Source organism: Sprattus sprattus (genome assembly GCF_963457725.1).
Source record: "Sprattus sprattus genome assembly, chromosome: 2".
NCBI classification, from domain to species: Eukaryota; Metazoa; Chordata; class Actinopteri; order Clupeiformes; family Clupeidae; genus Sprattus; species Sprattus sprattus.
Window position 1 is genome coordinate 64,256,956 of NC_137921.1, and position 25,435 is coordinate 64,282,390.

Genomic DNA, 25,435 nt, shown 5'->3' on the forward strand with positions numbered 1-25,435 from the left:
CACACAGCCAGGCCAGTAAAGGTGTGGATGGAGTATCACCAGATCAGGACCCTGTCATGGCCAGCCCAATTTCGAGACCTGAATCCCATAAAAAAAACTCTGAAATGTGATCAAGAGGAAGATGGATGGTCACAAGCCATGAAAAGAAGCCGAGCTGCTTGAATTCTTGCGCCAGGAGTAGCATAAAGTCACCCAACGGCAATGTGAAAGACTGGTGGAGAGCATGCCAAGACACATGAAAGTTGTGATTTCAAATCAAGGTTATTCCACCAAATATTGATTTCTGAACTCTTCCTAAGTTAAAGCATTAGTATTGTGTAGTTTAAAAATGAATATGAGCTTGTTTTCTTTGCATTATTCAAGGTCTGAAGACACTGCATCTTTTTTGCTATTTTGACCAATTGTCATTTTTCTGCAAATAAATGATCTAAATGACTATATTTTTATTTGAACTTTGGTAGGAATGTTGCCAGTAGGTTATAGAATAAAACTAAAATGTACATTTTACTTTAACACATACCAATAAATAGTAAAACCAGAGAAACTGATAATTTTGAAGTGGTCTCTTAATTTTTTCCGCGGCTGTATATGGATTCTTCCTGAGTGAAAGTGTCCATGTTACTGTGCGATTGCTACATTTCTGTTCCGAGAGTCATGGATCCACTCTCTCTCTCTCTCTCTCTCTCTCTCTCTCTCTCTCTCTCTCTCTCTCTCTCTCTCTCTCTCTCTCTCTCTCTCTCTCTCTCTCTCTCTCTCTCTCTCTCTCTCTCTCTCTCTCTCTCTCTCTCTCTCTCTCTCTCTCTCTCTCTCTCTCTCTCTCTTTCTCCCTCTCTCTCTCTCTCCCTCCAGCTCACCTTTGCACTGCATGCCCTGGCGGAAGAGCCCCTTGAGCAGACGCTTGCAGTACTGGCACATGGTGGGCCGTGTGTAGGTGTGCACGTTGAAGGTGTGCGGCACCTTCACCCGTCCCAGGACCAGCTTATCCATCCAGATGGGCCGGCCGCTCCAGGACGGGATGCGCTTCCCTGCCTCCAACAGGGGGCGCTGCTGAGGGGGAGGAGAGTCGATATGACAGTTAGCACAAACAAATGAGAGAGAAAGAGAGATTGATATCACCTCTGAATCTAAGCTAGTATGAGACAAGAGATAAAGAGAGAGAGAGAATGTCATCAGTATGGATGCAAGAAAATGCGACACATATAAATATACTAGCCTAAACAAGGAGCATATTTCACACGCATAGTCATCAACTGAGTAGATGCTTTCATCCAAAAGGTCTGAGATGAAAGTAGTCATTTGTTCAGCGCCTCCCTGGGATGGTCTTGGTGGAGCTTGTGGAGGCACTCTCTGACTGACTGTGTAGGTGGACCTGAGGGCCAGGGCAGGTTTATAAAAAGTAAGGCCTGATATAGTTGATCTGGAATGTTTTCTTTGAATGATATAAAAACACATTCACTTCAGTCTATATCTATATTGTCTGTGCTACCTTGGATTCTAGTAGAATACCTCTAGTAGAGTCCAATGCCTCAATATTAGACAATACCAGAACAGGGCATGCAGGCTCAACTTCATATCTAATTCTCCGAGGCAGCACACATACTGCACTGACTAGTATATAAAAAGAATGTGTACCATCCCTGTGCTGCAGGTCACTTCCGAAAGGGAAAATGCAATCTTCATGCCAAAAACAGGACGATAGATACAGGATTATTTTTTTCTAATTCTGTGCTTTTGAGTTTCTTTTTCAAAACCCAACCCTGAAGGCCACAGTGGAGAGCTTTCCATTAACAGCATTTCGTTTAGGAAAGCCCTGACAGACAGCAAAGACATTCTCCCTTGTCCATTGTTGGAATATAATTCATAGTGATTTTAAAAAGTCCACTGACATGCTTGTGGAGGATTCATTTAAAAAGGCAGGCCATTTTCAGAAGCAGCAAGACAAAGAGGATGAGATGGAAAGTCCACTTCAGTGGAGTCGGAGTGGCAGTGTAAGAGTACAGTCAAGGGCAGCGCGGCCGCATTCATGACTTAATTGACTGAATGGAAAAACCATTGATTTGCCTCAGGCTGGAATGCTTATGTGATTAGTGGGTACAATATGTCTGTCTGTTAAAAGTCTGTGTGTGTGTGTGTGTGGGTGCGTGTGTGGCTGGGTAAGTCTATCTCTTAAAAATGTGTGTGTGTGTGTGTGTGTGTGAATGTGTCGTTGGGTGGGTGTATCAGATCAACAGAGAATGAAAGAGAAAGACAGACAGTTTTTGAATCTGAAAGAAGACAACCTACACAAAGAGAGAACAAGGAAAGGTGAGACAGTGTGAGACAGACAGACAGACAGACAGACAGGCAGACAGACAGACAGACAAACAGACAGACAGACAGACAGACAGACAGAAAGACAGACAGACAGACAGACAGACAGACAGACAGGCAGACAGACAGACAGACAGACAGACAGACAGACAGACAGACAGACAGACAGACAGACAGACAGAAAGACAGACACACCCTAAAACAACACTCACCTCCTCTGGGGGCGCGACGACAGTCTCGATGGGAGCGGGACGAGGGATGGACAGCGGGATGGACAGCGAAGACCCAGGCAGGGAGACATTGGACAGGCGTCGCTTGCGCACCCCGCTGCAGTTGTTGGGGATCTTGAAGGCACAGCGCTTGTGGTAGTTGAGTCCACACCCTGCGGGGCAGGCGGAGCAGTGTGTCATGCCGGAGCTACCGCTTACCTCATCCAGCCTGCGCTACGCAACCCTGAGGGGTTCTCAGACTCTTCTCAGAGGAACCATTAAAGGTTCTTAATTATAAACCACATAGAAAGGGTTCTTTGCCTACCAGCTCTACAGCAATGTACAGTGCTGAGGAACCTCTGACAACAAAGGTCCTCTGGTAACTATTAGTTCTTCAAAAGGTTGGTTGTAGAACTTTCCCGAGGACTACACATCTGCGTGACGACACCTTAGTTTTGTCCTGTGCAGTTCCTGACTGTCACTCTTAAGCACCTACTAGTGGTACGTTTGAGGTTCTGTGTTTGGGTAATCACTATGATGTCAAGTTAGTGAAGTCACATGTGCTGAGTGCATTGGGTCAGAAGGTCCAGGGGTGATCTCATGGGCTGGCTATGAGTTATGAAATGCTGTCATGATCACGCTGCACTCATTTCAACATCTGTAAACACCCTGCCTTGCACTCCACATGCCATCCGTAACTCAGCACTCAGACGCACGGAGAAGGGATCAGGCTTTTCCATGACTATATATGACTAGAGAACTATATGGGCCCTAATTTTATCAGCAACAAGCAAAGTCCACCACACATGAATAAACACTAATTTAATAACTTGGCAACATCATTTTTCCAATTTAATACCCTGAACAAACATGGGTGGGTCAGCGCAACTCTCTTGAACGCCACACGATAGCTTTAGTTCATACATGACAGACTTGTTCCTCATTGGTTTACTTGTTGCCTGTCAATGAAATTAGGGCTCAACATCTCAGCATATAGTATACATAGATGCGTATCATTCAGTTCAACTGCATTGAACACAAATTTGATATCATAGAACTGAGCAGTTCTTATTGTAGGAACGTTGCAAAACAAAACTTGAACCAAACTGATTTAAACAGAACCTAGACTTAAGATACATAAGGCCATCTCGGTTCATATATTTGTGCCAAATCAAATGGCACAGTACTGCAGCAGCCATCGAGCCATCTGACATTTCTCTGCCTGGCATCAATACAGAGGCTTCCACAACCTGCCTATGATGGGGAAACTTGAAAGGCCTCCACTTTCAAAAAGCAGGAAGCCACCCAGGGCTTTGATTTGCGGCCCACGGACGCAGATCACTGGTGGAGGGGTCACTCTGTGTAAACACCTCACGCCTCAGCCCTTGGTGGCGTGGGCGGGGTGGGGGTGGAGGAGCGAAGGTGCAGCTGAGAGTGGGGAGGGATGAGGGGAACTCTGCAAAGAGGGGGATCAAAGCCTCCAGAGCAGCCGAGGTAGCATGTTGTGAAACCCACTGCGCTGGTCAAAGTGTCAGTTAAACAAAATAAAAAATAAAAACAGAACCTCATTTGAATTCAAGAGCCAGTTTTGAGGAAACTGTATCTGGCAGTTTTGAAGAACTGTATCTGGACTGCTCTCCTAATACTTTGCCTTTTCAAACCAAGCCCTAAGAATTTCCAGTTTCCAGAACATTCTGTGTAATAGGTTCACGGACGTTTCTTCAGTGTGTGTTTCTCGGTGGCACTCTCAGACCAAAAGTGTCAGTTAAAAAAAAATAAAAAATAAAAACAGAACCTCATTTGAAGGGCCAGTTTTGAAGAACAGTGTATCTGGATTACTCTCCTAATACTTTGCCTTCTCAAACCAAGCCCTAACAATTTCCAGTTTCCAGAACATTCTGTGGATCTCGGTGGCGCTCGCAGACCCACCTTCGCATTTGAGTCCCTGGCGCACCAGACCCCACAGCATCTCCCCGCAGTCGTCACAGAAGGCCGGGGCCTTGTAGGAGTGCACGTAGAGCGTGTGCGGACGGATCTGGAAGTCCTCAACGGTGGCGAGCGCTGGAAATTGTAAACACAACAGACAGACGGTTCAAACAGAAGGCTTGACAACTCATAGGTGCAATAGACTTTGCCAATACATTGCTTGTCCTGACAATGAAGGAGAAGGACCTAGGAGTACGTGTGATCAAAATACACTTTATATGTTTGGTGGGGAAGCACATTTCATAAGCACCAATTCTGTTCAAACTGTTCAAAGCAATACAAACAACGACATACCATACAAATTAATATAATACTCTCCAACCTCCAACATAACCACATTGTACTCAATACGACTGAGCTAAGCAGAGGTAAGTGCACCTAAAAAGAATCATCTACTGCAGGGGTTCTTAACCCTATTGGAGGTACTGAACCCTGCAAGCTTCATCAGGGCATTCGCCGAACCCTTCGTATTTGAAAAATTAAAAACGACCCGACATTGCTAGTGTGGACCGGGCTATACTGTGTGTCTTGACTCCTGCGGAACCCCTGAGAGTGACTCAATGAACCCCTGGGGTTCGATCGAACCCAGGTTAAGAACCACTGATCTACTGATAGGCGTTTTAATGCAGCCCACATGGTACATCAAAAAAGGACATGTTGTGTGCTTTAACTCTCATTAGCAAGGTCAGGCTAACCCCATTATACCACAAAGCTCTGATAATTCCTCAAATCCAAATTAGACTAAAACTGATGTCAAACCAGAGGAAGTCCTAATCGTTTAGCCTGGAATGTAAATCTGTTCATTGTGTGTGAAAATATTGGTTTCAAAACTTTTCATGGCAGGACCCCATTTGACAATGAGAAAAAAAAAAAGCAATTGCACTCCCACAAAACTACGGGGCAGACACTCACATAGCCTACTATTTAAAAAACATTTCAGCTGTTGAAAAGCATGTCTTAAACATTGTTTATCCTCTTAACATTTTACTACATATATACATATATTAATTAAACATTTTCATTAAACATTTATTTTTCTATTTTATTTCATCAGAGCATCAGAGATTTCATTTCATTAGAGCAGAACGGAACAAATTTGGCCGGATCAAATACAGTTTCATGATTGGCTACGTATCTTTTCATTCTTTGGACCAGTTCATGTTAGGCGCGTCTCCATTGTATTAATAATTAGGCTACCTACCCCTTCTAACATACAGCATACAAAGTAGGCTATAAACTCATCACCATATAGGTTGTAAAGACTACTATGCTGTAAGAGCACTACCATCCCGTTCAGTCTCTTCCCACACCTTGGAAACCATTGTGTTACATGCAGCTGGACAGTTTGTGTGGAGCATATTTAACCAACATCACATCATTATTAGTATTAGCCAATAGGCTATTATATTTAATGTCAACCTTCTAGCAATTGGCAATGGAGTTGATATCTATGCAAATGCAGTAAATGCAGTGATGACTAACACATCTTGTGAGAGCCCGTAACAAAGTCCTCTATTTCTCTTTTTGCATTCTATCAACCATTCTTGTGTACTCTCAATATCTATTTACTTTCATTAGCTGCCATTACTCTCACTCTCTGTGTGTCCCTGACATTCTCCCTTTGAATGTACCCTTTACTTTCCAATGTGTTTAATCATTCAATTAACCAATTGATGAGGCTCTCAAAATGTCAATCGTTTCCTTGTGTGTATGCTGTACCCTCCGCCTCCCCTCTATTTGTATTCACCACTACCGTTTAACCTTTCTTCAGCTGGGCTCAAAACCAGTTTATCAAGCTCTTATCAATGGGCAGACACATGAAGGCTGTCTTTGGAACGGCGAAGAAGTAATGAAAAACAGCACTATGGCAACCACATTCCCAAAGAGCAAACAATCTGGAGTAGATTCACAGGAAAAGGGGATTTTTCAATTTCCCATAAGAACTCGGAAAAAAAAAGCACAGAGAAAACATTAGACATGTTGAACTGCCGTATCAAAGCAGGCCCGAACCCCATAAACACCACAGGACTCATTTGAAGCAAATAACGTTGAGAAACAGATAATGAGCTATGGTGGTAATGTGAATATAATCTGCACATTCCTTTGAAAACACATCAGTTAGCAGCTTACAACACCAGTGATGAATGCAGTGCTGAGCCCAGCCACTGCACTAACACTAAACATCTAAATCATGCCCTCAATTACACGGCTACATCAGGAATGCTTCTGATACTCACGCACACACACACACACACACACACACACACCTACACACACACACACACACACACGCTGTGTGGAAAGCTGCAGGCGTGTGTTCACAGACCTGTGTGAGTGTGAGGCTGTCACAATCGGTGGAAGGCAACCTCTGTGAGTGTGCCGTGAAAAAAATAAATAACGTTTTTTTTTTTTTTTTGTACAAAAAAAAACCTTATACACACAAATGTGTCACGCCGACATCATCCATCAGTGATCTCAGCTTAAGTGTAGAAATGATTAGCAGTGCCCTTTGAGCGCGCTGCCAAGACAAATCTCTCGCCACCTCCCACTGAGTGCTGCTCTGGCAAGCCTTAGGCTCCAGGCCCCCAGCCCAAACCAGGCTCCAGACAAAGGAGTGAGATGTCAGAAGAAAAGGAGAGGGCGAGATGGGAGCACGAGATGAGCACACCGCAGGCCTGACAGGCGCTGTCTCCCCTGTCTGTTTCAATGACTGACTGACTGACTGACTGACTGACACACATCATGTGGGGGGAGTTATTTCATTTTAGAAGTGACAGACCGTTTGTGTTTCTATGGTAACACTGGTCAAGTTTTTCTATGTGTGTAGGGCTCGTAGTCTTCTCTCTTTTCTCAGTCTTTGCTCAGGAGTCTGCCCGACCACCCTACAACAAGTCCTTCACGTCGGATGATATATGGTTCTACGTGATTCAGGACCAACGGAGTCTACCTCTAGAGACACGAGGCTTCTTCACAGCAGGCCTCCTATAGGCTAGGTGCACGAAAATGCTCAGTGTGGGCTGTTTGTTTCCTGTTTAGCCAGGTGTATTTGAACCTGCCGCTATTCTGAATGTAATTAGCGTCTAACATGCCACTATTCTGAATATAATTGGTGTCTACACGTCCTTCTTTATCGTAACGCTGATTCACTAGGTGCAACACCCAACCAGGTCCGTGTAGACGCTAATTACATTCAGAATAGCGGCAGGTTCAAATACACCTGGCTAAACAGGAAACAAACAGCCCACACTGAGCATTTTCGTGCACCTAGCCTATACTCATGAGAGCTGAAAGGGAAACTGGGTTTCCGTCACAGGAACCGGCCTGCACAGAGTGACAGTGTTCTCGGAGTGACAGAGAGTGCCGTGCACTGCAGCATGGGTGCAGTAAGATAGGAAGTGGTGAGAGACCAGAAGCCTGAGTGAGGTTGAGAAATGGTGTGTGTGTGTGTGTGTGTGTGTGTGTGTGTGTGTGGGTGTGTGTGTTAGAGAACGAGAGAGAGGGTGTTTGTGCTTGCATACAAGTGTGTGCGTACGTTTGTGTCTGTTGGATCTGTGTGTGCATCTCATATTTCTGCATATTAGTGTGTGTGTGTGTGTGTGAGCGTGCGTATGTGTGTGTGTGTGTACGCTGAATGCTAACTTCCTTGCTGCAATAGCTGCCTGGGTCAGAGCCTGGTCGTCTACTCTACCGAAACTCATCTACATACAACCACATCACACACAGGGCAGGCCGTAGGTAACCCCACCAAACACAGTAGGCCCTTCACACACGAGATCCAGTGGTTAGTTCGTGGCCAGGTGCCGCCTCTTGTAGCATTCATCACACACGTGACATTGCTCTGGTCTTGTTCACCTAGCTGTGGTTGGTTAAAGGCGCACTCCAGATATTCTAGTGATATACAGTATACGTGGGGAAATTATTATATGACCCCCTGCCGATTTCACAAGTTTGGCCACTTGCAAAGAAATGTGTGATCTACAATTGTAATGGTAGGCCTATTTTACCAGTGAGAGACAGAATATCAACAAAAACATCCAGAAAACTGCATTCTATATAACAGTAACATAACAGTTATGAATTGATTTGCAATTGATCTCGGAAAATCAGTATTTGAACCCTTAGCAAATCATGACAAAGTACTTGGTGGAATAACCCTTGTTGGCAAGCACAGACGTCAGTCGTTTCTTGTCTTTGGTCACCAGGTTTACACACATCTCAGGAGGGATTTTGCACCACTCCTCTTTGCAGATCCTCTCCAAATCCTTAAGGTTCCGTTTTCATTGTCCTGGCTGAGGGAAGGAGGTTCTCGCCCCAAGATTCCACAGTACATGGCCCCATCCATAGTCCCCTCGATGCGGTTGAGTCGTTCTGCACCCTTGGCAAAGAAACAGCCCCAAAGCATAATGTTTCCACCTTCATGCTTCACGGTGGGGATGATGTTCTTGGGGTCATATTCAGCATTCTACCTACTCCAAACGCAGTGGGTCAAGTTATTGCCAAAGAGCTTGATTTTGGTCTCATCTGACCACGTCACGTTCTCCCAATCCTCCTTAGAATCATTCAAGTGTCCATTGGCAAACTTGAGAAGGCCCTGCACATGTGCTTTCGAGAGCAGGGAGACCTTGCGAGTGCTGAAGTACTTCAAACCATTGCGGCGTAGTGTTTTGCCAATGGTTTTCTTGGTGACTGTGGTCCCAGCTTGAGATCATTCACAAGCTCCCCCTGTGTAGTTTTGGGGTTATTCTGCACCTTTCGGATGATCACCGATACTGCACAAAGGGATATCTTGCATGGAGCCTCAGACCGAGAGTGATTGACAGTTATTTGGTGTTGCTTCCATTTGCGAATTATCGCACCAACAGTTGTCTGCTTCTCACCAAGCTGCTTGCCGATGGTTTTGTAGCCCATTCCAGCCTTTGCAGGTCTACAATCTTATCTCTGACGTCCTTGGACAACTCTTTGCTCTTGCTCATTGTGGTGAGGTTAAAGGTGTGAAGTATGATTCTTTGGACAGGTTCCTTTAATCGAGTCACCAGTTGAGATCAGGTGTACCTTGTAAGGCCTAATGAGGACTAATCTGTGTGCTTTCTGGGCACATAACTGGTCTGTGGGAGCCAAAACTCTTGCTGTTTGGTAGAGGTACAAATATATATATATTTTTTTGCGATCAAATGTAGACAAAAAAAAACAGTTTTCTGGATGTTTTTGTTGATATTCTGTCTCTCACTGTTAAAATAGACCTACCATTACAATTATAGATCACGCATTTCTTTGCAAGTGCAAAAATCGCCTGCAAAATCGCCAGGGGGTCAAATACTTATTTTCCCCACTGTAATGCTTTAAAATTGTGCTACACATCGATTCCAATTATTTAATTATAATTTTAATGATAAGTGTGTGTGTATATATATATATATATATATATATACATATATATATATATATATATATATATATGCAAAGGCTCTTTTTTTTATTAAAGCATTCTTATAAACCCAAGGTGTAATGATAATATTTACTTAAAATGTGTGAATATCACATAACTGTTTAAAAAAATCTAAAACTGAAAGCACAGGTTAAAAGCATATAATTTATTTGAATGATGACAAACAGATGTAGAGATGTTCTAAATATGCTTTAACCTATTGAGCATTTGTACCAGGAGGAAGGCCAGGAGACAGACAAGCAGGCAGGCAGACAAACAGACAGGATGAGAGATGGATACAGACTCCAACAGGTGAAACAGAAAACATTCTCTCAACTCAACCAATTGGATCTGCTAATCGACACAATAGTTGAGCCTGGAGGTATTTGAAATCTGCAAATATTTTTCAGAAATATTTGAAATAATTTCAAGCAAACACAAAGCTTGATTTGTTGAGCTTTCACCGTCACTGTCTGTTGAGCTAAACTGTTACACCTACACCTACTTGAGCTTCTCTACGGGAAGGAAGGAGAAAAGGGACTAAGAGACGCTGACAGTGATGGGTAAAACAGGGAAGTTGGCATTCATTCGGGACAATTGATTCAAGGACAAACTTGCCCACTTCTGGGTATCAGAAATGGAGGGAAAATGTACTTTGTTTTAATTTGTTTAAACCAGACCAGAGCTTGCCTGGATGTCAAATCTAAATTATTTCAAACCCCAACCATGACAAAGTCACTGGCCTTCCAACTTCTTTCACAAGCATTCTGAATGTGACCGTAAACATCCTCTGAGTCTGGACATGAAACAGATTTTCATCCTACCATCAGTGAGCTTAAATGCCAGAATATTTACCATAAATAACCTTAGATTCATTATCAACTTGCAAAAGTGTGTTCACATGACGTGATCCAGGCGTCTGAAATAATAATTTAAAATGTAAGATATTTTAGACGCTTCTACATTCAATAGAGAGGAAATGATTCAACATTGCACACGACATAAAGCACCGCGAGACAATTTTATCGTTTTTGGCGCTATATAAATAAATTGAATAGCAAATTGAATTGAATTTAGATCCCTGCATATTTCTACCAAATTATGACAGAAATTCAAACTAAAACAACATAACAAACAGGAGGTAAACACACCGGCATGCCAGTTAAAAACCATTAGTCACCCGAACAAAGGTGAGGTGTGTGTGCTGAACCTGTTGGGTGTTTCTTGGCACTCACCGGATAGAACAACCTCAATCAGGTCCCCCTCGTGGATGTCTTCAGCCGAGGCCAACCTCTGCAGGATGTTGTCGGAGTGGAGGTCGTGGCGGAAGAGCAGGATCTTGTCGTACATGCCGAAGAACCCACATTCTGGAAACTTGAGAGGAAAGAAGAAAGTAAGAGATCTATGGTTACAATACAGCTACATGGACTGTAAAATGTGTTTGACCACCATAGACACGTGGTTTGTTGAAAGCGGAATTTAAGGTTCTTTTACAAGAACTAAGTAAAGATATCTAAACCCCATGTTTTAAACAATGCAACATTCCGTACACTGACACTCGAACGAAACCTTTGAGAAACTCCGACTTAATGGAGTCAGTTTGTAAGTTCTGTCCCGGTCCCGGTGACAGAGACGAGCAGGAAATCTAAGACATGGGGCAGCGAGGCGGAAACTGGCCGGACGCTCATTAGATGTGCTGTGGCTAATCTCCCCACTCATGAATAATGCCTGGGGCGCCGTCACCAGACCCCGGACAAGATTACAGGCCAGCAGACAAGCAGACACATGCCACTGCAATAAAACGGTAAAGCTGACCACTAGCTCCTCACACCCGGACACGGCTAAAGCAAACTTTGTGTGAGTTTATATGGCTCTTATGCAAACAAACCTACTTGTATGCCACACAACTCCACACAAATGAAAATGTATGCATGCATTTGCTGAGCATTTAAATACATATGTATATGAGTATATAACATATATATCTTCACAGTCCACATACTACATCAAATACTCCAGAATGGAAGACAAATGCCTCACACCGTGGGACAAGCTATAGATAGACAAAATGTTTTCTTTTCCTGAACATAATTTTGCCGAATATCTTAAACAACCACAATGATGCAAACATTCACACAGACATCTCACCATGCTTATCACAACATGAAGTCACCCTGAGTAGGAGCAACGCTATAAATTGACACATACTTTACCCAGAACCAGAACTAGAAGCAGAATTAGGAGAATTTGAGTTCACATTCATGACTAGATGCAATATTTAGAAAGTGTTAGCTAGTGTGTGTCCCTTTTATAAGCTATCTAGAATTGATACACCTAAAAAAAAAAAACATGGTGTGGCGTGCTATGAAATACACCAGCATGTTTGCCCCAAGACTGCAGACAGATGCAGGGCTCTACGCTAAGGTTTTTCCCAAGGAGCACATGTGCTCCTAAATGAAAAAATGTAGGAGCACACAAAGAAATTTAGGAGCACAGCAGGTTTTTTTTACACGGAAGCAAAGCATGTCATACTCATTTGCGACCTATAGTTCCAAACATTGTATTTTCCAACTTTTAACCCCATTCATGTTCAGTTATTCCAAAGCAATTTAGCTGGTAAATTGATCAAATTATTCAGTATCTAACGTAAGCAACACTTTTACTGTATAGCTAGAGAGCACGTGTATCACATTGGTTTAAAGTTTGTCAAATTAGTTCTAGTTATTGGTGTTCGTTGGCATACAAAGTTAGTCTTCTCTTATAAGCCTAGTTAGTACATCTGATTAGAGCTAGCAACAATTAATTGCAGATGATGGGGTCCCCTATCTCCGTGTTCATTTTGGCATATATTTTAGATTCAGTCTTAAGACAAAAATGCATATTAGTTTTAGTCACATTTAGTCATAGTTATCCTTCTTAGTTTCAGTCTAGTTTTCGAAAACTCATTACAATTTTGTCTAGTTTTAGGCACATTTAAAATTCCATATTATAGCCACATTAAACTCCTTCCCTTCTCAGGCCAAGGGACCTCCTGTGTTGTGTCTACTGCATAGTAGTCTAGCTTGCAGTACCAAATTGTGGATGCAATTAGTCTCCAAGATACAGATCTCATGCCTACAGCTGAATTCCAATTAAATCAATGTAAATAATAATTTAAGGCAATACTTGATTAACAGAATTATCATTCAAATATATGAGAATACATGTTCTCCTCATGTTTAATATTTATATAATATAATATTGTTGGCTAATCTCATGGGCTGTTTGCAATAAACAAAAAAAGAAATTTTCCCACGTAGGACTACTAGGCGAATGTTTGGCCTAAATGCACGTATCGTATAGCCTACTGTTGTTTATCTGTAACGTTTTAGTTGGCTAGGTTACTTTTTCCAGAAGGGATCATAAAGCAGTAGTAGACTTACGTAACTTTTATATTAAATTCAAAGAGATGGTGTATGCTGATTGCTGAAGAACATTCGGGAGAAAAAGCAGCAAAGAAGTTTGACATTGACCCGAGAGGAATGCGATAGGCTACGACTAGCAGGTGGAGGTAGAAAGAAAATTAGGCTGGATATCAAACCAGCTCGTTGAATAAATGTTTTCAGTCCGCGATAAGCATAATAGTGTCTAGAAAAATGATTTAATTCAAGGCTTTGGAAATCTTTTCCTCCGTGACTGACAGTGGAGACCATAACTCCGATGTTTATTTTTTACGTTGACACCCCGACCTAAAGCGTTACGCGATGTGCAGGAAGTGTTGAACGCATATGCAATGAATTCCATAGCCTACTGCAATTATGCCCATTATTTAAATAATTCAATTCTATAACAGAAGATAAGTAAGAAATAAAGTCCTGCCCCAAATAAAGGCCGGTGCGCTGTGCAGCCTAAGTAAATACAAGCCCCAGCCACTATTTGAGGATTTACGGTACTCTCTTTTTATATGGCTCTGGTCCATTGGTTGCGAATCGTCGCTCTCATTTGCAGGAAGTTCAGCGCGTCATCTTGATATGTTCACATCAGTCGCAACCCTGTCACTTGTTTCCATGTGAAATCAATGGAATGCTTCACTTTTTGGCGCTGTATTGACAACTGTCTGTCACTCGCACACTGTGCTCGTAAATAATTTTTCAAGTTCGCACGTACCTATTTTTAGGCGCATATGCGAGTGAAATACTCGCACTGTAGAGCCCTGAGATGGCATGTTTAGGGGGCTTTTCCTGTGTTGGTAATGTAAAGAGGGTACCTTTTACTTTCTCGAAACCTCAAAAACACCATACTGAGCCGTTACAGCAGTGGTTAGAAGCTTGGAGCTGTAGAATTTTGTTGTAAATCGCCTATACTGTATCTAGAATGAGGAGATTGACTAAATTGATTAAAGAGTAAGCTAAATGTGGACAAACTGAATCCTGTGCGAAATGGTATCTTGAACATAAATGGAAAAAGGTTCATAATCCCCATGAAAACGTTTTGTCTGTGCTTCAAATCAATGAGACCAATGGCATAACATAAAAAAAACAGACAGTGGTGATCGTCTCACTTAATAGCAATTGCAGACTAAACAACAGAGCACTCAGACTCCCAGACAGACCTTATGCTACAACAGGACAATGCGTTCCTTCAGATGGAACAATTCAGACCACTGCAGACATACTGTGGTATGCCCCTTCTCTTTGGAATGGCAATTTGGTCAAAACAATACAACTCTAAACAGTGTAACTGTCAAAACGGTATACACCCTTAAATAACACATTACATTTCCCTCAAAACAAACCCCAAATGGCACCAATACCCAGTAACAAACGGTTTATTCCAACCTCAGTCTTTGAAACAAGTGCTTAGGAAAATGGCATGAGGCAAAAGTAACCTGAACTGATTTATCTCCAACTTTGGCCTGACATGCACACACAGTCACACACACACACACACACACACACACACACACACACACACACACACACACACACACACACACACACACACACACACACACACACACACACACAAACACACACACACACACACACACAAGCATTCATTTAAATCGCAGTTTGCCAAAGGCCCTTCCACATGCAAATCGTCCCACAATAGCAGCGGAAACAGAAGGAAATGGCGTAGGTTTCCTGACAGTGACTGACTCTCTGCCTTATCAGAGGACAATACCTGAGGAAGTAACCTGCCTGACCTGACCACAAGACTTCACATCTACAGATTAAATGGAAATGGAGTCTGGTGGGGAATTACCACTCTGAATTTGATTACTCATTTGCCTTTCAATTCACAAATTAAATGTCCTTTTCAGTTGCCTATCGAACAGTTGCAATCCCTCACACAGACAACACACAGGCAACACACAGACAACACACAGGTGTCTCCGACTGGAGGAATAGTTGTTCTCATCTGATTTGTACAACCTTAAATGCTACAGATGATGTTCTGTGGGGAGAACAGTCCATCATTCAATAGACACAGGTGGCTGAGAGAGTCGTGTACTGCGAGAGCTCACTATGTCCTAATCTCAGATTGGTTTAAGGGCATAGTCTATGTGGCAGATCAGACAGGTTACAGACAGGATATCAGATTACTGAAGTGTGAATCCTAATGAATACTATACTACCCCCACTGATTCCTGCCGAATGCCATAGGATGGAGGATGCAGAGGATGGAACACCACTTATATAAATCAATCTATAGTCTATCTGCGTCCACCTCTAATCTCTAAGGGCGCCACCAGCATTGGCTGTTTCTGCTTGGATAAACAAGAGCAGAAAAAAAAAAAGGTTTTCCCCCCACAGAAAAAAAAAAACAACTTTAAAGCCACATCTCTTTGGCTGTCTGTCCCTATCGGCATCACTTTTTCTGCATTTCTCTCTCTCTTTCTCTCTCTCTCTCTCTCTCTCTCTCTCTCTGGTTGACACAGACTCTTTCAATCTTTCACTTTGCAAAATAAACATCTGTGAGTTGCACCTGAGCAAGGAAACACTAACCTACTCATGCAGTGAGTGTGCACCAGCAAAAGCTGCACAATATAAACTGGAGCTAGAAGAGGCCACAGAAACACACGGTTCCTGCTGTGAACACGCCTGAGCCGACACACAAGAAACCCGTGAGAGAAGTGTGTTTGGCTGGCCTGAGTCCCATGCTGGCTCGAGTCTTTGCCGCTCAGCGTGAGCCAATTAAGCCCAATTTATGCCCACTCATACGCCTGCCCCCCGCCAGCACACACACAAGGGCCTGAGTAGGTAGAGGGATAAAACACAGGAAATACTAGGGAAAGGCCAAACTGTTGTTTGGTGTGATGCCATGGCACCACATGGGTCTGTCACCTCTTTTCAGAGTTTGCTGGTAAAACAGGGTCACTATGACGTCCAGTGACATCATTGGAGAGTGGGCGACTAGTGTGGGCAGGTCCTTAAAGGAGGAACGATTGAGACTCTATCATATAACCAGTGTTGGGGAGTCCTCAACTACATGGGATTAAAGGAGTAGTCAGCAAAGCTTTTTCATTTGTGGCAAATCAACCAGGGGTTCCCACCTCCATTTATTTATGATGAAAGATAAATCAATTAGTTGATTATATCCCACATATTTTAACCATGGGGGAATTATTGATTAAGTTACAACTTTACCTGTGGGGATTTTTTTATTATTACATTTTGCCATCATTTTGTATGACATATACACTGTCAATTTTTCATCATTATTTTTACAAAGTGGACTTTTTCTTAGAAGCTTTAGTTAACCAAACTAGGGCAGCTTTGCTATAGTCCAACATCTTTCAGAAAGCTTGCAACGCTATGCCTTAAAATTCTCCTCCCCAACAATGCAAATAACCACAAACTCTATTACATCATGTACACAGAGAGGCAAAATGACTTGACTTTTTGAGAAAAACATACAGTTTTCAGAAGCTCAATAAAAACAGACCTGCTGATCGCCACACCACAGAGAACTGTGAAAGCACTTTGGCCCGCTTCTTCTATCAGTAGAACACTGAACAAAGGCCTTCTCTCCAAACTGGGCCACTAGATTTAAGACCAGTGAAACATAGTCTATGTGCAGTCATCCTCAATACCTTCCAGGACTGCAGAGCATTCCACAGTCATCAACGGCAGCAGTGAATGCTCACCAGAACCGAAGTGTGTTTTGTTTTTTTGGTGTCGAAGACAACTCAAGGCCACAACAAGGAAGACCAGAAAGTGACGTCAATTCTCTCAGTTACAATAATTCTTGGAGAATATCTAAATATAGTCAAGTGCTGCTGCAGCCTTGTCCTCATCTGTGCTATTCACTTGAATACGGTACATGCACTGTTTTCAATCACATTACCCGCACACAAACCCCAACATATCAATGCTCTACCACAGACACACGCTCCACTTATCTGCTCAATGGGAGTGGAAACATCAAAAGTCACTCGGCATCGTGAGCACCTTGATTCTCCCGGGCAGTTACGAGGTGACACATTTTCGGCGAGCCAGCCCGGCCGAATAGATGAGAGTTTTTACAAGGCCAATTGCATCAAATCCTCCCCTGAATGAGGCAATCAAACTTCTTATGGCCGCAGTCGGGAGCAGAGCCTAGCATGGACAATGACATCAGTTTAAGCTGCGAGCCAAGCGCACATAACTTACTTTATAGCTTGTGAGCGAATAAACGTGAAAACTTTTTTCCCCTGTGAATTTTTCACATTCCCTTTGGAGCTTAGGAGGGTATAAAAATGATTTGACCATGTGGTTGTTTACAGCTCTGGCTAACCACGAAGCCAAAGACATTTTTATATGCTTGTTGGGGAGCAAGTGCGAGGCAATAGTCGGATTTGTCATCATTCCGACAACATGCATGATGAAAAATGGTAAAAAAAATGTAATAGGCAGGCAGCGTGCACGCAACCCATTCTCTACACACCCAATGCTAGCAAGGGAACGTCCTGAAAGAGTTCTCCTTCACTGTAGAGGTCTCAGAATAGTGTAATGACATTTTACATGATAAGCGGATCCAAATAGCTAATTCAAAACACTTCACGTCTTTACATTTAGAATCTACACAAGCCAGCTAGGCGTGCATTCCTGAAGTTCTATCTTAATAAATGTCTAAGGAAAAGCCTTAGCAGTATGCCCCCTCCGGAGCTCAATTTGTCACACTGGAACACTAAAATGGCTGAAGCTCCATATAAAAGCTTGAACAACAACAATACAAACATTTATTGTGTTTCAGTGAGCGGGGTGAATGAATGGAAGCCAGCGTTCCTGCTGGAGATACTGGGCAGACTGGGGGTGATGTTGGTTCTGGTTTAGTCAAACCTCGGGGCTAATCCGGGCCCTCCTCTGTGACCTCTGGAGGACCACGGAGCTGCAGTGCATACTTCACATTCCTTTCAGATGACCACAACACAAAAGGGAGCCGTAAGAATCTGTGTGTTTGTGAGTGTGTGCATGTGTGTGTGCATACAGTGTGTATGAATGTGAGTGAGTTTTCAAGACAGAATGCATTTACAGACATACGTATATGTGTTCCTATATGAGTATATAGGTAACAAACAAGTCTGGTTATTTCTATGTGTCCCTAGACAGTAGATGTGTTTGTGCATTCCTTACGTAAGACCACTGTGTGTGTCTGTGTCTGTGTCTGTGTCGGTGTCGGTGTCGGTGTCGGTGTCGGTGTCGGTGTCGGTGTCGGTGTCGGTGTCGGTGTCGGTGTCTGTGTCTGTGTGTCTGTGTGTCTGTGTGTCTGTGTGTCTGTGTGTCAGTGTGTTATCTTTATGTCCATGTGATGAGTAGGTCTCGCTGCAGGTGTCACTGTCTGTATTATATTAAGACATTAGAGCAATCCTAACACGCAACTAAACAAAACACAAATGGTTGACTGCAAAAGTACACCACTCTTAACCCTCGTCAGCCCTCATTCTAACCTACTGACACATTAGCCAGGAGACGGCTAAAGTCGAGTCACTGAAGCTCTCAGGGCGCACGTCAACTCAGCGGAGATAGAGAGAACAGGTCACAGGCAGTCTGAAACTGAACACTACACACACACAAGTCTGAAACTGAACACTACACACACACACACACACACACAGACTAGGACATACACACAAGTGTTCAGCTAGCTAGCTCCAGAGGGATGGTTTCTTAGCCAAAGAAGTAAGGAAGGGATGAAGATCCAAATTACAATCAATCTGATGGTTGTTACAGGATGACACAATACTTTTGAAGTTAAGAAAGAAGGCCTGATTAGCCTGCTTACAATTTAGATGACCTCACTTAAAAAGGTTCTTATTTTGGTTATCCTAGTAAGGTAACAAACTAAAGACTACGTAACAAGCAATGCCAGTTTAAATGTAGCATTCCAAAAGCTCAAATGTCACATGATGGCCTATGCAATTACAATGTGTGCTTATTGGTTTATAACACTAAAATGTGCACAAAACATGCTCTAAAAACATGACAGTTTCAAAAACAAAGCCTTCAAGTGCCAATAAATCAAGCATTACTTTGCAAAGTCTAAAGCCTTGGCTCAACGAGGCCATGAATGTGTGGTCTCTGAATGTTTAACTCCCATCCAGGGAAAAACAACTGTTCAGTGTCAGCAAAATATGGGTTTGTGTGAATACATGAGCTGTTAGCATTTGGTCCTAATGTGAAACAGCCTGTGTCGGCACAAGTTAATTAATCATATGTCATGAGTGAGCTCCCCCCCCCCCCCCCCCCTCTCTCTCCCTTTTTTATTTTCCCCCTCTCGCGCTCTCTCTCACACAAATACAATATCTGTGGCCTCGCCTGTGCCACTGACCCGGACTGGGGGATAAGCTTGAACTGTGAGTAGGCTCAGCTTAGCATAGTCATATAGGAGGTTACACACACACACACACACACACACACACACACACACACACACACACACACACACACACACACACACACACACACACACACACACACACACACACACACACAAACACACACACACACACACACACACACACACACACACACACTGGTGACCTCAGAGTGAGCTGTGGGGGAGTGCATGAAGTGTCAATTTACAACCCAGCAGCACTACATCCAGAGGACCTAGGACGATATTCTTCTACAGAAACAGCTTCAGGTGTTGCTATTTATTCTGGTGCTATTCGTGGTCAGATGCAGGGGTGTTGCTGATCGACTGACTTAAGAGTCATCCAGTGCAGGCGAATAAGCCTCTGAACAAGCACTTACCTAAAAAAAATCCTAAATCACCCACGGTGTTCAAACGTCATCCTTCCACCACCTCTTGGTTTTCAAACAGGTTATAAGATGCCATCTGTCACCTACACACTTATAACCCAGCCGCAACATTTCCCTTTCCACTAGCACGCTTTACAACACCCTGAACGGCCATTTTCTGGATTATTTGACAGGGTCAGTGACAGGTTAGGTGGCAAAGGCAATGAAGGCGACCCCATTTGATAATGACAATTACTTACAGATAATAAAATTGCTTTGTGGAGGCACTTTGCTGTAATATAATCACTTAAAAGCCGCAGTGGGTATAGCTGGGTCTCCGGGCTCTGGATAGAGGTTGTGTAACCAGCCCCTTGACGGCGGGAGGCTGATGGGATAATCCCACAGCGCCCAGGCAGAGGCAGCTTTTCACCCAGAGTCACATGGCCTGAGCGGACCCCTCTGGATCTCATGCCTGAAGACAAACACGTCCATCCATATACATTCTGTCTAAGTGCACACCAAACGCATGTGCAATTAAAGCCGACATCTCTGAGCATACACAAACACACCTCATTGAAAAGCACACTATGAACACGCGCACACACACACAATGTAAAATGGACAAAATCTAAGCACTTCTTCCACACTTGCATGCTGGCCCTGCATACTCACACACTGTATACTCACACACTGTATACTCACAAAGTCATGCCTAGCTAAAAGTGCATACCATTACAAAATATGTACTCGGGTCACTGCACATAACACTGCACATAACAACAATGTGCACCACATCATGTGGAGATGGTGTTGGGGAAAGTAGCATCTAACAGGCTGTGTGTGTGTGGCGGGGGGGGGGGGGGGGTATATCCCTGGATGGAGATGGTGGAGATGGTGGAGATGGTGTTGGAGATGGTGTTGGGGAAAGTAGCATCTAACAGGCGGGGGGGTATCTCCCTGGATGGAGATGTGGAGATGGTGTTGGAGATGGTGTTGGGGAAAGTAGCATCTAACAGGCGGGGGGGTATCTCCCTGGATGGAGATGGTGTTGGAGATGGTGTTGGGGAAAGTAGCATCTAACAGGGGGGGGGGGGGTATCTCCCTGGATACCACCAGGGCCATCTACTTGATCCCAGTCTCAGTCTCCGTGGCAGTGTTCCCAAATCCGCCCTCGTTTCAAACCACAAAAGGGGTCTGTCTGTGCCACCATCCGACCTCTATGACACGTTCCTACTGCCTGACCTCAGCCATCCATCACCTGAGAGAGGGAGAGGTGGAGAGAGTGACGGAATGGTAGGTAGAAAATGCGACGGATAGGCAGAGCGAGGGGCGGTCACGGAGGAGGCTGTTTGCCATCACAGAGTCAAGATGAGAGGACTGCACGACACAAATGATGAAACATGGCATTTCCTGATACTGACGCGTGGGGGATCACTGCCTCGGTGGAACAATGACATCACACCTGGCACAGAATGAAGGTGAACACATCGTTGTGTTTTTACCCTAGATGTAAAGCTTCCCAAGAAGTCTTGAAGTGATGATACAAGACTGTACATTGCTCTGTGTTTTTTTGCTTTTTTTTGTTGTTATTTATTTATTTATTTATTTTTGTTGTCCAGGCTTTGGACCAAAGCAGAGGATATAATGAAATATAACTTCAACCAAAACAATGTGTTTTGCTGAGAGCTTACTGCTCATCTTCAAAAGATCAGGGTTGCAGGCAACATTCCACTGCAAATTGATTGTAAAATCTTCAAATGGTATCAAAGAAAACCATAATTCAACATTGCTATTGTGCTTTTATTGTTCTTTAATTGACTCCAAGGGAAATGTCTGACACCTCACACATGGCATGAATGGGGAAAACAGCAGGATTAAAGAAGAAAAGATGCTGGAGGAGAGAGCAGTAAACCTCACAGAGAGCTTCAGATTTAATTACAGTTTGAGCCGCGCAGGCCCAGTGGTGACTGTGTGGTTATAGTGTGCGTAAGTCAAGGGGGAGGCCACACGCTTCAGACCCTTTCTTCAAGACACAGACACAGACACACAGACACACACACACACCAGCCTGCACTTTTTAGACACACCAATATACATTTTATAGATACATACAAGACAAATTTCCTTCATACTAAATGTACATGCCCCAAACCACTTCTTTCAGACAGACCCCTGTGCACTTAAAGATGAACCAACCCACAACTTTAAAGTGCACAGATCAGTTTCTTTACAAAGAAACACACACACACACACACACACACACACACACACACACACACACACACACACAGCCAACCTCTTTCCTTTAAGACATGCACCCACCCATTCAGCCCACAATAATCCACTCCTTTTAGATACCCTCAAACACACCAACCCACTTCTATGACACACACACATAGGCTACACTTACTAACACAGCTTCATTCTCCATCTCCTGCTTCCTTCAAACCCTAACCCCAACAGTGAGCACAGCTGCACTCAATCAGCCCAGCAGTGGGAGCACATCTTAAGTCCCTGGGTGAGGTCAAGAATTCATAAAAAATGGCTGCCTGGGGATTCAAGGACATTCACCGTCATCCTCCATCCATATAGCAGAGAGAACACTCCTGTATTTCTCCTCAACTCCTTCAGTCCTCCTCTGACCGAGGGCAGAGCCACTTTGTTTTCACTTTTAATTTCCTCCCTACTAAGTGTGTGAGTCTGCACTGTGAAACCACTTATTATGGATGTAAAGACCGAACACAAGAGAGCGATATCCTGAGCACTTTCACAGGGTTCGCTCAGAGTTTAGGCCGAGCTGTGATTTAAAATGGGGCCCATTGTTCTCAGGGCAGAGACAGAATACAGGGTGTGTTTAAAGCCCCCGCTACTCATGGGGCCATTTCTACACGCTACCATGGAAATACGGAGAGAGGCGTAAGACAATTTGCCTACTGTGCTACACAGCGAAAAGAAAATCTGCTCCCTACTGGTTAGTAAAACTACGTAGTTGAAGTACATAAAACGTATTCAAATTGTATAGCTGTGGAGGGGGCCATTACATCCTAACATGCCACATTCCCAGTGTGAGTAGACCTATACCTGTAACTAATTACAATACAATACCAATTGGTATTATTAAACGGGAGGAATAATCGACCGAAAAAAAAACGTTTCCGAACTTTTTTTGAGGAGTTTATTTTAGCCTTACTAAAACAAAAATAGACGTCAAGTCGGCGAATTAAGACAACGGCAAAAGAGAAACTGCACACTGTTCCGTAGCACCCCCCTCCATGTTCTGGAGAGGAGGAGCTGCAGTGGATGTAAAAACACGCTGCTGCAGGAAAACATCAGCTGTCTCCCTGTGATGTGAAATCACTTCCAGCAGCCAGCCTCTGCAGCTGCACTGGGGGGTGGGGGTGAGGGGGTGGGGGGGGGGAGGGTGAATTGGGCGACACAGAAAACAGGAAGTCGAGCGCAAGCACGACACACTTACTGTCCTGCTCACTCCCCTGCCCTGCTCACACACACACACACACCAAACCATTCTAACATTCTCACTCTCTCGTCGTCAATAGCACACAGACATGGACACGTGTTCACATCAAGACCTGCATGTGTAAACTCTTGCACACACACGGTCCACCCACACACAACATTTTTTGTCCCCCACACAGGGTTCCAGAAGGTCAGAAGACAAAGGCTCCAGAACTGGACATAGACAGGCGCCTACAGCAGCCACCTCCTCAGTCATCTCCATTAAGGCTACACAGGGTGAACCCATACCAATGGTGTGATGGGGTGAGGCCTCTTAGGCGCAGGAAGAGACAACTTTATTCATCACATTTCACACACAATACCGCATAGAGTGGAGCTTAGAACACAGACTGAGATGGGAGGGAGGAGGGAAAAATAGAGAAGGAAAGCAGCCCTGAGGACACACTCAGTTGAAACCAACAGTAGTCACATGTCTGTGTGCTACTACACTACCCTACTGACCAAAGCTCCAAAACAGCACTGGGCTTGAATACAACAAAGTCCTGGCCAATGAAACCGAGAACATCATACAAACACAGCCCCCATTTAGCGTAAATCGCAGGCTCTACAAGGTCTGATGCATCCTGTGCGAAGCCATTGATAAGAAAAACAACATTGTCTCAAAAAGTGAGGGGGGGGGGGGACGAACAATAGAACCTTTCTCAGAGTCCAATGGGGCAGGGTTCACTCTGACTTCCACTGGATAGCAATGGCAGCCCTCTCCGCTAACCTGCACACTCAGCTCACGGCACGCTGCCTCAAGAGAAGAAGGCCACTGTGATGTCCAGCCGTCGTTTATCTGACAAATGATACAATAGCGTGGACTGCATACAAAGAAAGGAAAGAAAAGAGAAGGAAAGAAGGAAAGACACTCTGAAAAGGTCACCTCCATGAACACATCCACTATTATCCTGCAATCACCTCCCCAAACAAAAAAAAAACTGTCCTCTTCCTTTCCTACAGAAGGTCTAGTCGTGCTCACTCGTTCAAATCAAAACATACTTATCACTCAATCCCTTCATTTGCATGCCCTATGGGGCTGTATTAGTTTTCCGTGTGTAGCCAGACAAATGACTGATACATCCTCCTGGAATTTACCCGCCAGCATATTCTGTTGACTTAACACTCAGATGTCTTCTTATCCATTAACAAAACATTTTCCTGACTTGGCAAATCAGGCAAAGCATTAAGTGCTAAGGCAGTCTGGCACAATGCATTCATCATACAACTTGGTAGTCCAGGGAACAGAGGAGTTAGAGGTTATTAACCCAGAGATATATAAAAAAAAAAATGTAACAGGGTCGCCCTGACTGATGTATTGGTAACAATATGAATATATACCCACACGCTGATCCGCAGAACTGGTCTAGTTTGCCATTATGTGATGATCTGTGCACACACAACTAGTTGACAGGAATAGCTGACTACAGTGAAAAAGGGAGTATATCCTTCCCTGCCTGTTTCTGTTGCCTCGGGCGATCACAAGGACTCTAGTTTCAAGACAAAAAACATACTTAACTGAATAAGAGGTAAACTGTGGAGCCAATCTTGTTAAATCTGTAGCAAGTAGCCTACTACATGCTCTCTAGCAATAAAGAGAGCTCAGAATCTTCTGTCCCTTGAAGCATTTGTATGGGAATGAATGGATCTTTTCAAGCTCTCAAGATATCTCTTATGCAACACTCCAGTTTGTGGAGTTTGTTCATATGCTCCATTGTCCCTTTTTATTTGTTCCTTATTGTCTGGGAAGGGGAAGGGGACTTACATGATGGTACATCAAATGA

General features: G+C 43.7%; 1 protein-coding gene across 1 annotated transcript in view; it reads right to left on the bottom strand.

The window, feature by feature from the left end:
* The window catches only part of LOC308383018 (serine/threonine-protein kinase D3-like), a 40,756-nt gene that overhangs the window by 9,321 nt on the left and 6,000 nt on the right, over positions 1–25,435 (bottom strand). Inside the window, 4 exon segments of the mRNA XM_080860595.1 lie at positions 855–1,047; positions 2,523–2,692; positions 4,449–4,580; positions 11,166–11,304. Of these exon segments, the coding sequence (XP_080716721.1) occupies positions 855–1,047; positions 2,523–2,692; positions 4,449–4,580; positions 11,166–11,304 (634 nt within the window).